This window comes from Poecile atricapillus, chromosome 8 (genome assembly GCF_030490865.1).
Source record: "Poecile atricapillus isolate bPoeAtr1 chromosome 8, bPoeAtr1.hap1, whole genome shotgun sequence".
NCBI classification, from domain to species: Eukaryota; Metazoa; Chordata; class Aves; order Passeriformes; family Paridae; genus Poecile; species Poecile atricapillus.
In genome coordinates, this window is record NC_081256.1 from 17,917,377 (window position 1) to 17,932,016 (window position 14,640).

General features: G+C 59.8%; 1 protein-coding gene across 1 annotated transcript; it reads right to left on the reverse strand.

Moving 5' to 3' along the window:
• Positions 1-303: 303 nt before the first annotated feature.
• Positions 304-13,607, reverse strand: LOC131581656 (collagen alpha-1(I) chain-like). Its single transcript, XM_058844159.1, has 3 exons — positions 13,520-13,607; positions 11,955-12,625; positions 304-3,465 (listed from the first exon to the last, which is right to left on the reverse strand). Exons 1-3 carry the CDS (start codon positions 13,605-13,607, stop codon positions 3,337-3,339), a joined length of 888 nt encoding a protein of 295 aa, XP_058700142.1. The 3' UTR covers positions 304-3,336.
• Between the last annotated feature and the right edge of the window lie 1,033 nt (positions 13,608-14,640).

A 14,640-nucleotide genomic window follows, 5' to 3' on the forward strand; every position in this document is an offset into this window, starting at 1 on the left:
TCCCCAGATGCCAATTTAATCATTTCATTAATGACACCACAATTTTCCTTATTGCTTTGTTCTTTGCAGTGCAACAGCTGCCAGCTGGGGAGGGTGGGAGCATCTTACACAGGTTGTTGGCACTTCTGCTGTTGCACAGGAAGAAAAAGAGGCTGGGGTGCACTTTCTCTGTGTGAGAATACCACACTCTGCTCCATGTCCTGTGACAGGATTTTACTCTGAGCCTCAATTCCCAGATAGCAGAACTTCAGGGCTGTACTATTCCACTCTTGCTTTGCATCCAACAGAAGTTCAACTAAAAAAAAGTGGGACACGTGCAGGCAGACGTTCATTTTTTTCCATCAGAAAGTTTATGCTGCATATAGGGAGAATTAAAGCTCAAAGAACATCATGAGCTCTCAGAGATTGTAATATGGAAACTTCAGCATAAATGAAAATTTCCTGAGCCCCAGGAGGAAGAAAACATGCCACAAATGTGAATAAACAGCCTGAAATACTCTGCACACTGAGAGAAGAAATCTGGCAAATTGGTGGCAAGGTTCATCTCCAAGCACAGGCAACAAATGGTACCTAAATTTGTGAGACGGCTGCCAGCAGTGCTGCTGTGCCAGAGAACAGGGCATGCTCAGGCTCCAGTGGATCCAGCCCCTTCAGAAACTTGAAGTGTTTTGGTGCCAGCAAATTGGAGCTGGATATGAGGAGAGCTCCACAGTGAGCTCCCAGCTCTTTGTGCAACCCACCTGAACATCCCTGTGGTTCAGGGAGAAGGGATCATTGCAGAGGCCAGGGAGACTGAAGCACCCAGGAGCCTGATTTTTGCTCTGGGGTGGGTCAGATATATGGCACCAGGATGGGCAAGAAGCAGAAATGTGAGAAATGCTATGGCCTGAGCTTTCCAGAGGGCTCACCTGCACCTCTCAGGGTGGTCAGCATCACCTCACCCCCTCCAGCAGCGAGCAGAGGTCACTCAGTGTGGCATGGGATGGGCTGAACAAGAAGCCACAGGGCCAAGTCACATCAGCCTAGTTGTGGTGTGACTTGCACAGTGATGATGGAGTGAAGCAGGCATGGGGACACAGGCACTGACAGGTTAAACAGACAGGTGCAGGGTGGCAGGTCCAAATGACACAGCAAGATTCCAGAATCATCCTGCTCTTAATTGAGACCAGGGGATGGAAGACAATAAGGGATGACATTTTTCCCTAAGGGGAGAGACTCTCAGCCTGATTTTCACACTCTGAAGGAAAGTGGAAGAAATAATTAAACATCCCACCTGCACCCACTAAGGATAATCCCAAACCCACATCTCACAAGCACAACAGGTCCAGCTAGTCCAGTTCCTCTCTCCAGCAGGATGGTGGTGAGTGGATGAAAGCCATCGGGCTGGCACAGTCATTCCACAGGAAAACTCCCAGTGCTGTCCAGTACAACATGTTCTCAAGCCAGGGAACAGGCTCTGGTGTGGCAACACAGCTCTGCTGCCACCACCTTTCAAACCTGGAGACAGCAGCATCTCCCCTCTGCCCCATTAGTCCTTCATCCAGGCTTCCCCCAGCTCTTTTGTAGTCCTGGCACCACTCACACCTGGGCCAGGCTGGGCAGCACCAGGGAAGGGATGTGCTGGGTTGACCCCACCCTTGCCAGCCACCAAATGCAACCCTCAGGAGAGGGCTGGGGACAGCTCTGCACCCACACGTTTCAACTGCTCTGTCCCACCCCATCTCACCAGTCCATTCTCCTATGCCTCAGGTTCCCACTGTGCTCCTGCCTGCCACAGCAGTTCTAAGGAAGTTCCTGTTTTCTCCTCTCTTCCCTCCTTGAGGTGTTTCCCAGGTGGACAGGCAACTTTCCCCATCTCAGCTGTCTCACCACAATGCTTGGCACATTCACACTCTGCTTCCAGCATCCCTGGGACTGCTGTCAAGAGTCTGGGGCACAAACTCAACCCATAGAAGTGTTTTCCTCCTGATAGCCATGTTGGGGTTTCCCATCCAGGCTTGACAGCCTCCCACAAACGTTGTGGCCTCTGGTTGCTTCTGTGCTCCAAAGCCCCCAAGAGCTGAACATTTTCAGCCACTCCACCAGGAAGTCCGGATTAAATGCCAGGTCTGGCTGGGATTTCCTCTCCTTGTCTGTGCCAGACTGCTCTGGCAGCAGTACTGAGTAGCAGCCTGGCACTGTCTGCCTGGATTTGGCCCAGATCCCATTTATTCCATGATTTTCCCTGGCCCACAGCCTCTCTACTTCTTGTTGACACTGTGGCAGCCTCCTGTTTTCAGCCACAGCCTCTAATGTGCTCAAAATTTTCCTCATGCAGGGGAATGGCTGGAGCCCCCAGACCTCCTGGCTGATGAAGAAAGCAGCAGTTTTCAATGGAAAGCAGGAACTGGAGAGGGCTTTGGTAGATTAGACACATGGTCAAAATGTGGAACCTAATTCACTCAGGACTTAAATTCCCTTCCACATGGCTGCCACTAATGATGAGCTTTAAATAAACGAGCAAATGCTGGGCAAATGGGAGGGATTTTCCTCTGACATCATGAAGCATTGTCTGTGATATTTCTTCTCTGACTCTCCCTTCACCCACCTCCCATCCCCATCTGGCAGATAATTTCCATCCTACTCCCTTTTCCCACCAACAGCGTGTCCGACAGTACCCAAACCTGTGGAACGACGAGGTGTGAATGGGAAATCTTCTGGTGCAATGCCACGAGCCGACGTTCCAAAAGCACCACGAGCATCATTTCAAACCCTCCCTTTCTGGTGCTTTGCGTCTGCATTAATTTAGGATAGCTACATTCACCATAAAGCGATCAGAACAGAGATGCTTCACCGTGCCCTGAGTTTGGACGTGATGTCGGGCGATGGTTTGAACTGGGGGAAATCCACTTGTCAGAGCGATGGTTCTGGGCTGCCCCGAGCTCTGGGAACACTCTGCTGCCACAGCCGCTGTTTTCCCGTGTGTCCGCTCTCAAATTCCCCGCACAGGCGCTTGGGCTGGCGGAGAGCTCTGGCAGGGGGTGCAGCCCAGGGGCCAGGGATGGTGCACGGAGGGACAGACAGGAAAGGAGGTTTGGGGGTATCTGCAAACCGCACTGAGGGGTGACAGTCCCCGTTTGCCTCTGCGGGCTGTGGCGTGTCCGGGCGGCCGCGCCCACGATTCGCGTCCTTTGGGCTCCCTCTGGTGGGAACGCTTGGGCTCTCCGACGTGTCCCGCGGCCACCGGGGCCACCGGGGTCACCGGGGCCACCGCGGGCATGGGGCTCCCGGGCAGGGCAGACACTCGCCCGCACCCCCCGTGCTGGGCTGGAGCGGTGGGGATCGCGCTGTGCCCGCTCAGTGCAGCCCCCCAGGGCTGGGCACGGTGATGGGGCACCCTGGGGATGTGCTGCCATGATGAACCCCGGGGAGAACGGGGGCCTGGAGCACATCTGGGCTTGCCCATGGAAAGGTGTACGGGATTTCCTGGAAAATAGGCAAGGAGGAATATTAAATGGGGGGAGAAGGGATGTAAAATCTGGAGAGAAATTTTGCATGTGGCAGAGAGCCTCTCTTGAGATTTGGGGAGCAGAGCAGATTACCCCCAGTCCCATCATATCTTTCCATGTCTGGCCACTTGTGGTCATTTATTTTCCCCCTTTCCCTTGCTCAAGGGGCTTGGGGGATTCCTCCCCAGATCAGCAGGTACTTCACCTCTCAATGTAGTCACAATTTGGGGGTGGCCAGAGCAGGTGGGGTACAGCAATGGTGTTGATGGGCTGGGGAGAGAAGGCACAGCACTGACGGCTGAGGGGGAGATCCAGACAGTGGACAAGATTTTGAGAGACTTGGGATGGTGGGAGTAGGACTGAAAAACCCTTTGGTGTTCGGTACAGCCTGGAGGAGCAGTGCTGCCAAGCTTGGTCTCTCCATCAGGGAAAGGGACAAGGGGTTCATGCAAGTGTCGTGTGTCCACACGATGGCACCAGACCTGGAGCAGTGTCCCCAACCATGGTGGCATGGCAGGACCTTGTCCCCGAGCCTTAGAGCCGCGTGATCCTGCATCTGGAAGCGATGATGGCCTTTTTGGCTGTGCCCCACTCAAGGGTAAGAGCTGTGCAGCAGCTCCCTGCCAGCAGCTCCCTGCCAGCAGCTCCTCTCAGCATCCCTCCAGCTTTGGATAGTCTTGGTTTTGCTCCAGGTGTAAAACAGGGGAGAGGTCTGAAACTTGATCCTTGTTTCTCTGCTTCATCCCCCAGTTTCATCTTCTGCCTCCTCTCTAAAAGCCTCACCTGGATCAGGTGTGCACAGATCTGCCCTGCCTGGCAGGGAATCCCTCTGCCAGGAACAGAGCTTCCCACCTCTCCACCCTCCAGACAAACCACAGCCCCCTCCTCTGGGAAAGAGGGAGGCAGTGGGTGGAAGAGGTGGATGCAGGGGAGCTGGGGCTTGAGGGTCCTGTCTTGTCCTCCAGCAGCTGACAGGGCACCTGGGAGCTGCACAGCAGGGACCAGGATTTCTTGCTTGGGGTCTGGCAGATGAGGGCTTTGACCACCCTGTCCTGTCCCATAATAGTCTGGGTGAGGAGCAGGAGCCAGGCTGGAGTCACCTCAGAGGGCTTGGGAGTGTAAGGATGGTGAGAATGGTGACCCTGCAAATATCTGGGTTAAACCACAGGCTCTGTGATGGTCCCAGTAGGTCCTGCACAGGCTCAGTGCCAGCAGGACTGACCCCCAGACCTCTCAGTGGGCAGTCAGGCTCTCCTCAATCCCCAGTGCAGCCCTTTGCTCTGGTCTGGCTGCTGCAGGACAGGATTCCCTTGGTTACTTTACCTGATGACCTCTTCCCTAGGGAAACAGGATATCCTTCCTGCAGGCAGATTTCCCCCTGAGCCTCTCCCCATAAGGTATCAGAGGATCCTATTAGCAGAGGATAAGGCCACCAGAAGGAACTCTGAAGAGCCCAGAGTTGGCCCAGCGTCCTTCAGATGGAGCTCCCGCTTTGCCCACGTGCTGTGGGCCTTCCACTGCTCTGAGCTTCACCTGCTGCAAAGTTTACACAGGCTCGGTGCTGAGTTTTCCTCGTGGTCTCTGCAGGGATTCAGAAGGTCTGACAGTGCAGCAGCACACACGGTGCTCCCCGTGCCATCGGCAGGACAAGAACATGTCCCAGATGGGGCTGTGAGCCCCCTCCCCCTGCTCCCTCCCCCAGCCACAGCTCCAGCCTGACCCCTCATCTCCACCACTTCAGCAGAAAGCCTTTGCCTGCTCTTTCCCCAGCTGCCCCTTTCCCTGGGGAGTCACCCGAGCTCCCCATCCCCACGTCCTCTGTCCCTCTGGAGTGCTGCAGCCCCCGGCCCCGGGAAGCTCAGCAGCTGTTGAAGGAGCAGTGAGCCAAGATCCCGTCACAGCAAAAAGCATCTCGGTGCAGCCTCCCACTCCTGTGTCTGCCCGCCTCCATCTGCCAGCTCTTGTCCTACATCTTGGCTGGCAGAGCCATGTGAGCACCGTCTGCCCCTTCCCATCCCTCTGCCCTCTCCAGCCTCCCGGCACAGGATGGACATTTGGCTCAAAGATCTCCACAGAGCTTCGGAAATAACACAGGCTGAGGGCTCACTGGCGCAAGGGAAGACACTGCAGGACACATGCTTTGGCCAAACTCAGCGTTTCACCAAGACATGCTGAGCTATTAACCTAAGTGAAACAGCTATTTCACTAAGGATCCTGACTAGGAAAGGGAAACCCCTTTCCTACTCAGCATCCTTAGGAGGGCTCAGGCTGCATGTCCTGACTTTCCCCGTCTCCCTCTCTCCAACCAAGCTGGCTGCTGCCTGCCCGGTGTGGCTCTAAGCAGCTTTGGCTAAATCCCCGTCCAGAGGAAGCTGCTAATTCCCATGGCTTCACGGCCAGCAGGATCACTGGAGTGAGCAGCAGCCTTGGGGGTGGAAGGGTGGAGGGATGGGGCAGGTCCCCAGCGAAAAGGGGCAGTGAGTGGGCATGCCCACAGGAACATGATGCCGGCTGTGATGGTGCCTGACACGGTCGGGGTCCCAGAGCCAGTGGCAGGACAGGAGCAGGGATTTGTGTCCCAGAAAGAGCAGCTCCATCAATTTCCATGGAGCAGATGTCAGGGTTTAGAAATAAATCGCCTCCGGCAGGAATGCAAGCTGAGGAGATGTAAAACCCACGGTCTCCCAGTAGCGGAGGGGACTGGGACCAGAGCAGAAAATGGGCTGCAGCACCGGGACGTGGCCGAACCCCCCCATCGCTCCCATCCCCCCCGTGCCCACTCCCCACGGAGCCCAGCCCCACCGCTGCCTGTTTCCACGGAGAAACGCGTTTCCCGTGGAATGAGAGGACGTTCCCGACGCGGGCAGCTTTTCCGCCAGGATTTCTAAAAATAATAGCTCGGGACAAGCCAAAAAAAAAAAAAAAAAAAAGCGCTTTATTTTCCTTTTTTCACTGTTTTAATGCGAAGCTTTTGCTGTTCCCCTGGGAGGACACCACCCTCCCCGCCTCCGTGCCCGCCCCCCGCCCGGGGGTACGTGGGGGGAGCTCCGCGGCTCCGGCCCCGGGACCGCCCCCCGGCCCCGGGGGAGGCCCCGCATCCCCCCCGCATCCCCCCCCGCCGCACCGGCCGTCACCATAGCGACAGTGACCTCACACGGGGATGGGCGAGCGGGCCGGTCGCGTAGCAACAGCCCCGGTGACATCAGAAGCCCGGTGCGGTTCCCACGGCAACCCGCGGGGCAGGGAGGGAGGCAGGGGCCGTTCGCGGGGGGACCCCGGGCCGGAGGACCCGGGATAGCGAAGGGGTCCCCCCGCCCCACTACCACCCGAGGTCCCCTGAACCCCGCGGGAAAAGGGTTAATAATGCTGAATAAATCAGCGTATTTTAGGGACGTCACCCCCGGTGCAGCCAACGGCGGGGGGGGGGGGGGGGGGGCAGAGCGGGAAATGAGCCCCGGCCGGGGGTCTCGGGGGACAAAAAGAGACCCCTCACCCTCGAAACTCTCAGCATCGCTCAGCAGCACCTCAACCCCGCCCGGGGGCAGCAGCCCCGCCCCGGATGCCCCCCATGCTGGGCAGGGGACGGAGCCGATGTACTGTGGGGGACACGGCAATAGCGGCTCTCGATGGAGAAGCACGGAAGGGTTTAGGCTGGGTACTCCTGGGGTGGAGCAGGTGAGTGGATGTCCTGGGCAAAGCACCTGGAGTGAGCTGCTTGCTGCCCCCAGGCAAACCCATGTGCACCCTTCACCCCCGGGAGCTGCATCCTTCCCTCCCCTACCGAGGGCACCTCTCACCTTGGCAAACACACTCCCAGGCCCTGCACACACTCTGCCCTGGCTCCCAGCCCTGCATGTCCCTCCAGCCTTAAGTGAGGTCAGGGAAAAGGACAGTGCCCGAGCTGGGATGGCAGAGTGACGCTCAGAGAGGCACCCGCTGTCACCAGGAGGCTTCTGCAGAAGTTAATCCCCAGCGTCACCGGTGTCCCCAGTGGGATTAGCCACTAGATTGCACTCTTGCTTTGTGCACGGGCGAGGGAGCTGGCAGGTACTTGGCAGCGGGGAGCGGGATGCTGGAGGCAGCCTGTTCACCCAAGCGCTACCCACCACGCAAGACGCAATTCCAAACGGGACGCGCTGCAGCGGCTGGGAGAGAGCCAGCTCAGCTCCTCCGGCCCCGCCGGCAGCCAAAAATAACCACGGCAGGGTGACTTTCAGCGGGGAAATGATCTGCACGGCTCTACGGGCAGGGTGCTGTGTGCTGAAATGCTGCTGCCTCCAGGGCAGCGACTGCTCATCCCTTGGGATGAAAGTGGCAAGGATCAGGGGATGCTTTTGGTGGGGAAAGAGGACTGGATCCGTTTTGCAGCTTGTCTGGACACATTCCCTTCAGTGGGATAAACACCCCTTCCTGGGACAGCTGGCTCCACAGGAGAGCACCTACGTGCCAACCACTCACCATCCCTGGGAGAGGCTGCATTCATCCCGTGACCCAGTGCATGCTGCAAATTCCCCTCATGCATTTATTTCCCTCTCGGTCACTGTGACTCACGCTCTCCATCTGCCTGTTTACAGGCTGTTTTCCCAAGGTCCCTGCGGAGGCAACGACTGGTTGGGAGGAACTGGGCTATTTGCCCAGATCCTTGAGGGAAAGCCCCCAGAAGTCTGGGAGCAGGAGGGACGGGGCAGGGGCTGGACTCCCGCACGCTGGGAAGGGACAGAGGCCACTGTGTATTCCACAGCCCGGCTACACCCACAAACTGGCTACACCCAGGAGCCCAGGGCAACGCCGCGTCTGGCACCAGCAGCCCTGCCTGGCATTGCCCTGGCAGCCGGGTGCCTGCAGGGCAGCGGTGGGTACCACCCACACGGCTCCAGCTCCAAAAGGTCAAGTGTCACCAGGCTGGAAATGGCGCCTACGCTGCCTCCCGTCATCTCCCATCAGTGTGGGGCTGGCATGCCAAGCCCTCTTGGGACAGGGATGAAGGAGAAGCTCTCCTCAGAGTCACAAAGGAACAGAGGCTGATGACAAGGGAAGGGCAGGAAGATGGAGGGAGCTCCCAAGGGCTGGCAGGTCACCCTTGAAATAGCTCCAAAGGAAGGTTCCCAGTGTGAGCATCCCCTCAGTGCATCCTGGCTCTGCTTCCCTGGGGATGCTGAGGCACAGGGGAAGGGGAGTGTGGAGGGGGGAGGCTGTGCTTTGTGGTTTCACGGTGCATCTGTGCCCTTTGAATCGCCATGAGAATGTGGAGGTGGTAAAATGTCACCAGCTGGGCCGCAGGGAAGGGGGCTGGACAAAGGGCGGCCATTGTCTGGGGAGAGGCAGTGGGGGGCCGGCGGGGGGAGCCCGCTGAGTGCCCCTCGGCCCCAGCCCCCACTGCCCCACAGCTCAGGTGCCGATGAAAAGGCAGCTTTATCCCCCTGAGCCCTTCGTGGGAGGCGATGCAGATCCTCGGCATCCCGGGCCATGGTCCAAACGTGCCCCCTAGGGAAGCAGGGGGAGGTGGAGGGGAGCACGGTGTGCCCCAGCCTCCTGAACCTGCTCCAGGCTGCTCTCCTCCATCCAGCCTCCCATTCCCACTTCCTGGCAAGCCTGACCTGCGTGGGCAGACGGGAAGATCCCATTCAGGCTCGAGAAGCAGCCCGGCCCCCCCCCCCGCCCATCTTCTCCATTTCAGGGCCTTTTATGGCCATTGCCTCAGGCAGGGCGCTGGGTCCCTGCCAGGCAGGGGGAAGGGACACTGTGGAGTCACCTGGGGATGCCCTGAAGGCGGCTCACCCTCTGCAATCCCTTGCACTGGGTCCTTCTGTAGAACAGCAGTGTTTGTGGGGGCACTGCCTCCTGTACACTTCCAAGTTTTACTTTGTGCCTGCTGCTGTGCCGTGAGACAGATGGATCGAGGGCTAGTCCCAAATACTTGGCAAGGGTGTTCCAAACTCCACAATGGAGGAATTGTGGTACAAAAAGCCCCTTTCCCTGTCATGGAATGGGACTGAACAGCCCAGTCAGGCTTTGGGGTGAGGTGTCAGAGAGCTGGTGGGCACGAGGTGGGTGGAGGAAGGTGAGTCCTCACTCCATCCCTGGGCTGTCGAGATCCCATGCTCTAGCCTGGAGCCAGCTGCACAGAGGCAGGGGCAAAGCAGTCCCCCAGCCCCAGGATGAAAGGTGTTCCCGCAAACATCACCCGTCATTTCCTCCTCCATGGCGGGAGCTATGGAACAGGTTCTTCAGCAAGCCCCTGGCTCAGCGACAGGACAGGGAGAGGCCGGGAAAGGAGCCAGCCGAGACTTGGCATTGCCATCCAGAACCACCCTGTGCGCCGTCGGGAAAGACGCACCCCAAACCCTGTCTGTGCCAGTGGGAAGCCAAGCTGGATGGGTGCTGGAGGGTGCTGTGTGGGCCACTAAACTCGATCAAAACCCCCTGGGAGGCAGCTGATGGGGAAAACATGGATTTAGTGTGTTCACAGTGCTGGGACCCAAATCTAGCCAGCAGCTAAGCCAGGTGGCCAAGGCTACATCCTACTCCACTGGCTCAGCAGTGAGATCCTCCCAGCTGTAAACCAGGGTCCCAGCCAGGGTCCCCATCCCTGTTCCTGGGCCAGGGGCTGCTGGAAGTGGGGGGCAGACGTGCTGGCAGCTCTGCAGCACATGTATCCCAGTGTGAGCCCAAGTGTGGGAGTTTACGGGGCTTTGACGCAGGAGATGTGTGATGGGGGAATTGTTGCCAGGCTTGGGGAAGGATCCAATCGCACCAGGGTGCTCTCGGCAGATTAAGGATTGGAAAGCTCTGGTAATTACTTTGCAGTATAAAAATAGGTCTGGCTTTATCCCTCGCCCTGATCTCCCACTCCTGCCTCTCCCTGCCCCACTCCTTCCCCCACCCAACAGCAAGCAGATGCCACGCACCCAGTGAGCAGGACAGGAGGGCACAACACAGCTGCTGGCCTGGTGCTGGCATATCTGGGTGGAGGGGGTAAAATATATAAGAGAGGGGGTCTGGAATGGGGTGGTGACACAGCAATGACATCTGGCTCGCATGTGCAAACTGTGAGGATCAGGAGACTGGGAGAGGAGCCGGGGCATGCACAGAGGCGTCCCCACATACTGCGAGGCTTTGTGCCAGGGAAGCAAGAGCATGGAGACATGAGCAGAGCAGATGTCTGGTCAGGAGAGGACCACGTCTGTGGGACACAAAGAGGGAACATGGCTCCGGCACTGACCGTCACCACGTGCTGGTGGCTCCAGCAGGACTCAAGAGAAGGCTGCTCCATGCAAAGGGTAGGAAGCAGCATGGATTGACTCAGGGCAGTTCCCAGACCTCTCATTTCCCTTTTCTGGGAACATGTGGACATGCTGGAATAACAGGGACAAAGCATGTGGAAAACACTCCTGGATATGCAGTCCCACCTGTCTTCTCACCTTCCCCCACAATAGCTCTGGCCAATCTGTGTCTCAGGGCAAAGTCAAAACACAAACTCTCCCTATTGTCCCCATCATCGCACAGTGGTGTATTCCTTTGCCAGAGCCTGGCTGGCCCAAGCCAAAGCAAAACCTGCCCCATCACCCTCCCTGTGAGGCCTCTGCAGCACCCAGCATGCAGGCAGCACTGCAGGCAGCATTGCAGGCAGCACTGCAGGCAGCAGAGCACGCAGGAGCCTGTAGTCTGGCAGCGAGCCCCAGCATGTTCCATGCAGCCCATTCAGCCCTGCGGGTTCCCACCCAGCCCGGCCCCGCCGGGGAAACAGCTCAGCTGCATCCAGAGGCTTCTGGATGGGGGGGCGGCGGCTGCCAGCCCCGTTCCAGGCCGTGCAAACCTCGGGCTAGTGGAGCAGCGCTATAAATATCTCCCCTTGCGAGACCCGGTCACGCAGCCCAGATCACGCAGGGGGAAGCGCTGCCCTCTCGCAGGTCTCTGAGCCTCGCTGCCCGCACAGAGCAGCCCCGTCGCCCGGAGTCCCCCCATGTCCTGGTTCATGGCCAGGGCACTGGGGTGCAGAGCCCAGAGGTGGCTGGCACAGCAGTGCTCGGATCATGGGGGCAAGCACAGGCGGCATTTCTGCCAGCTCCACGGATCCCCCATCTGTGCCCCAGGCACCCCCAACCCTCCTTTACAAGCACAGCACCCCTAAGCCCACCTCGTACAGTGCCACAAATGCCCTGAGACCCCCACGGCCCCCAACACATTCCCCCCTTCCTGCCGCACTCCGGGCACTCTGCACCCCTGGCCCACGGACAAATCCTGCAGCCCCCCTGTACCATTAAACCTGCGGTAGGATGACTGCGGGGGCAAAAACCCCTCAGACGTGGGGATGGCTGCACTCCCTGTTCCCTGCAGAGCCCCAAGCCCGGGGAGAGAGGGGAACGCTGCCCTGGCACACCCAGCCCTCGCACCACGCACCGTCGCCCCCAGCCCGGTTTGCAGACGAACAACGCTCCCCTCCCGCCGGTACTTTTCCATACACACCCTGCATGCTCCTTTGTTCTGCGCAAATCCCGGATCCGGCCGGCTCTCGGCACGGGGGCTGTATATACCCCCTGCCCTCCCCGGATTCACCCTCCAGCGAATCCCCCCGGGGTGTCCCGCTGCCCTCGGGGGGGAGGGCGCGGGCGGGGGTCCCGGGACTCGGGGGGCTGAGCTCCGGCCCGGCCGCCCCCGCCCGCTTGCCTGGCTGCGGCCGCTGCCTCCTTTGCGTCTGCCCGGAGCCGGGACACCGGAGCCGCCGGGGTGCGCAGCCGCCACGGGGCAACGGAGCCTTCCAATGCTACCGGAGCCACCCGGGGCACCGGAGCCTGCCAGGAGTACCGGAGCCGCCCGCGGGTACAGGGCTGCCGAGCTGCCCGGGTGCGGAGCCGCCCAAAGGTACCGGAGCCGCCGCGGAGCCGGGGCCGCCGGAGCCCGCCGGGTACCGAGCACGGCGGTGCCCTGGCCGCCGGGACCGGTCTCGGTGCCGCCGCTCTCCTCCGCTCCTCCCCGCCCCGCTCCGTTGCCTCCCGCTCCCCCGGGCCGCCACCGCGGGGCCCGGCCGGGGGGGCTGCGTGCTCCCCGCCCCGCAGCCGGGGACTGGGGACCAGGACTAAGGCTGAGGAAGGACCCCGATTCTCCCCCGCCCTTCAATCCCCGCTGCACTGGCGGATCTGGTCTCACACACCCCACTTCGCTGCAGGTCTCCCCCCCTCCCCGCCCCAAATATCTGCTCCTGCAAGGTCTGCCTGGCACCCACACCTCCCCCCACAATAATGCCGTCTCCCGTATTCCAGGTCTCTGCTCCCTGTATCTCCGTGAAGAGTTCTGCTCTTACCAGACCCCTTTCTTCCACCCACTCTTCAATCTCTCCTTCCAGGGGTGCTGGTGGAGGGGTGGCCCACAGCTCTCCCATTTCTGGGGTGTAGATGAACCCCCCCCCCCCCCCCCCCCAGGCACAGATGCCCCAGCAGCAGCATTCAGTCCCACCATGGACACAGCCCTATCCATGTGTCTTCCCCCAGGGAAGTGGGGCTCCCTGCCTCTCACAGAGCAGGTCTCATCTCCCTGTCCCCTTGCCACAGGGACCATCTGTCCTGTGGGGAGAGGCTGCTCTGCTCAAGGATCAGCAGCTGGACCAAGCAAGACCCCAAGATGAGAGTGGGGCAGGATGTCAAAGGGGCATGGGGCAGGGGAGAGGGGTGCAGAGCCACTCCCCATGGAAACCAAAAGCATCTCCCAGTGTGTGCTAAGGGACATGCTGGGGCATGAGGACAGGGAGGCTCTGCAGGTATTTGAGCACAGGAAGACCAGTCCCTCTTGCTTGGCCTTGGTCATGAGCTTCCCATACAGCGATGGAGGGACACAGCCAGCTGGCTGGGGACAGATCCCAGCAGGGCCACAGCAGTCCCAGCTTGGGGCTGTGCTGAGAAATGCAAGCTTAGGGCTGTGCTGAGAAATCCAAGCGCCACCAGACGGACTCTTTGCTTGCCTTGGCTGTGCCCCCCGCCCGGCAAAGCGCCCATGGGCAGCCACAGGCCACCCGCAGATCCAACCTGGCCACCCACCTCCCGAGCCCAGTTCTGGGTCACTGCCACCACCCTGTCCCTGCCCCGAGCTGCTGCAGACGAGCTGATGCTGATCTGCTCTCTCCATGGTGGAGAATGACTTGCCGGAAGGAAGGAAAGCCGAGCTGCTCTGGCAGGGGAAAGTTAAACACCCCTCACTCCCTGTTTTCTTGAGGAAATGTGCACAAATCCAGTGTTATCTTGGTGGCTTGGGGCTGGGGCAGTGCCCAGCTGCTGGCAGTGCCTGCACAGCCTGGCACAGCCCTCCCTGGCCACCCGGTCGCTGTGCTGAGACCGCGCCAACTCGATTCACCCAGGGCCAGCAGTGACAGCTCCCTGCTGAGCATGGCTGGAGCGGGCAGCTTAGCAGCCGTGTTGGCTTTGCCTGCTGGAATGAGCCAAGGAGGAGGGCTGGTGCCCCAGCAGGGAGGAGGGGCTGTCACCAATCTCCTGGTGACACTTGGCCAACTCATTGCTTCCAGTCTCTGCTGTTCCCTTCCAGCTGCCCGGGCTGGACTGGAGCTGCCTGGATGGAGATGGCTGTCCTGCGAGCCATGTGTCCTCAGGCACTCATTAGGGGCAGGGCACGCTGTGGATGTGAAGGGGACGAGCGTGGCAGCTCAGGCCTCTTTGTGGGGTGGAAGAAGTTGGATGACAGCAGTGGGATGGGGGAGTGGCACCGTAGCGCCGTGTGCAGGAGGGAAACTGAGGCACAGTGGCTGCGCCCAGGAGCAGGTGGGAGGCCCTGTCCAACTCTTTGGAGAGCAGTGCCCGGGTGGAGTGGGCACAGCACTTCCCGGGAGGGTGGCAGAGCTGATGGCGACTGAGATAATGCTGAAAATACGCCAGTGGCTTTGTTGCTGGTGACAATGGCCTGCAGTATTTTTAGCTGTTGTGGCCTTAGCGACAGAACAGCTTCTCCGGTCCAGCTGCTGCCCCATCCCGCCCTCAGTGTCGCCGGGCCCCCACGGCCCCCCAGGGCTGCTTCCCGGTGCTGTGGAAACCGTAACGTTAGAAACTAAACACAAACACCTCACCCGCTGCCACCCCCGGCTGAGTCACGGCACTGCCTGCTCCCCTGCCTCCCCCTCCCTCCTGCCCACCCCCAGCCCCAAAAACAG

Excerpts from the sequence above, each read along its gene's own strand:
- LOC131581656 (XM_058844159.1), bottom strand. The coding sequence starts at position 13,607 with ATGGAGAGAGCAGATCAGCATCAGCTCGTCTGCAGCAGCTCGGGGCAG. Across the intron at positions 12,626-13,519 it reads CCCAGAACTGGGCTCGGGAG|ATCCGCCAGTGCAGCGGGGA; the intron begins GTGGGTGGCCAG and ends GTGTGAGACCAG. Across the intron at positions 3,466-11,954 it reads AGAACAAAGGAGCATGCAGG|GAAATCCCGTACACCTTTCC; the intron begins GTGTGTATGGAA and ends CCTATTTTCCAG.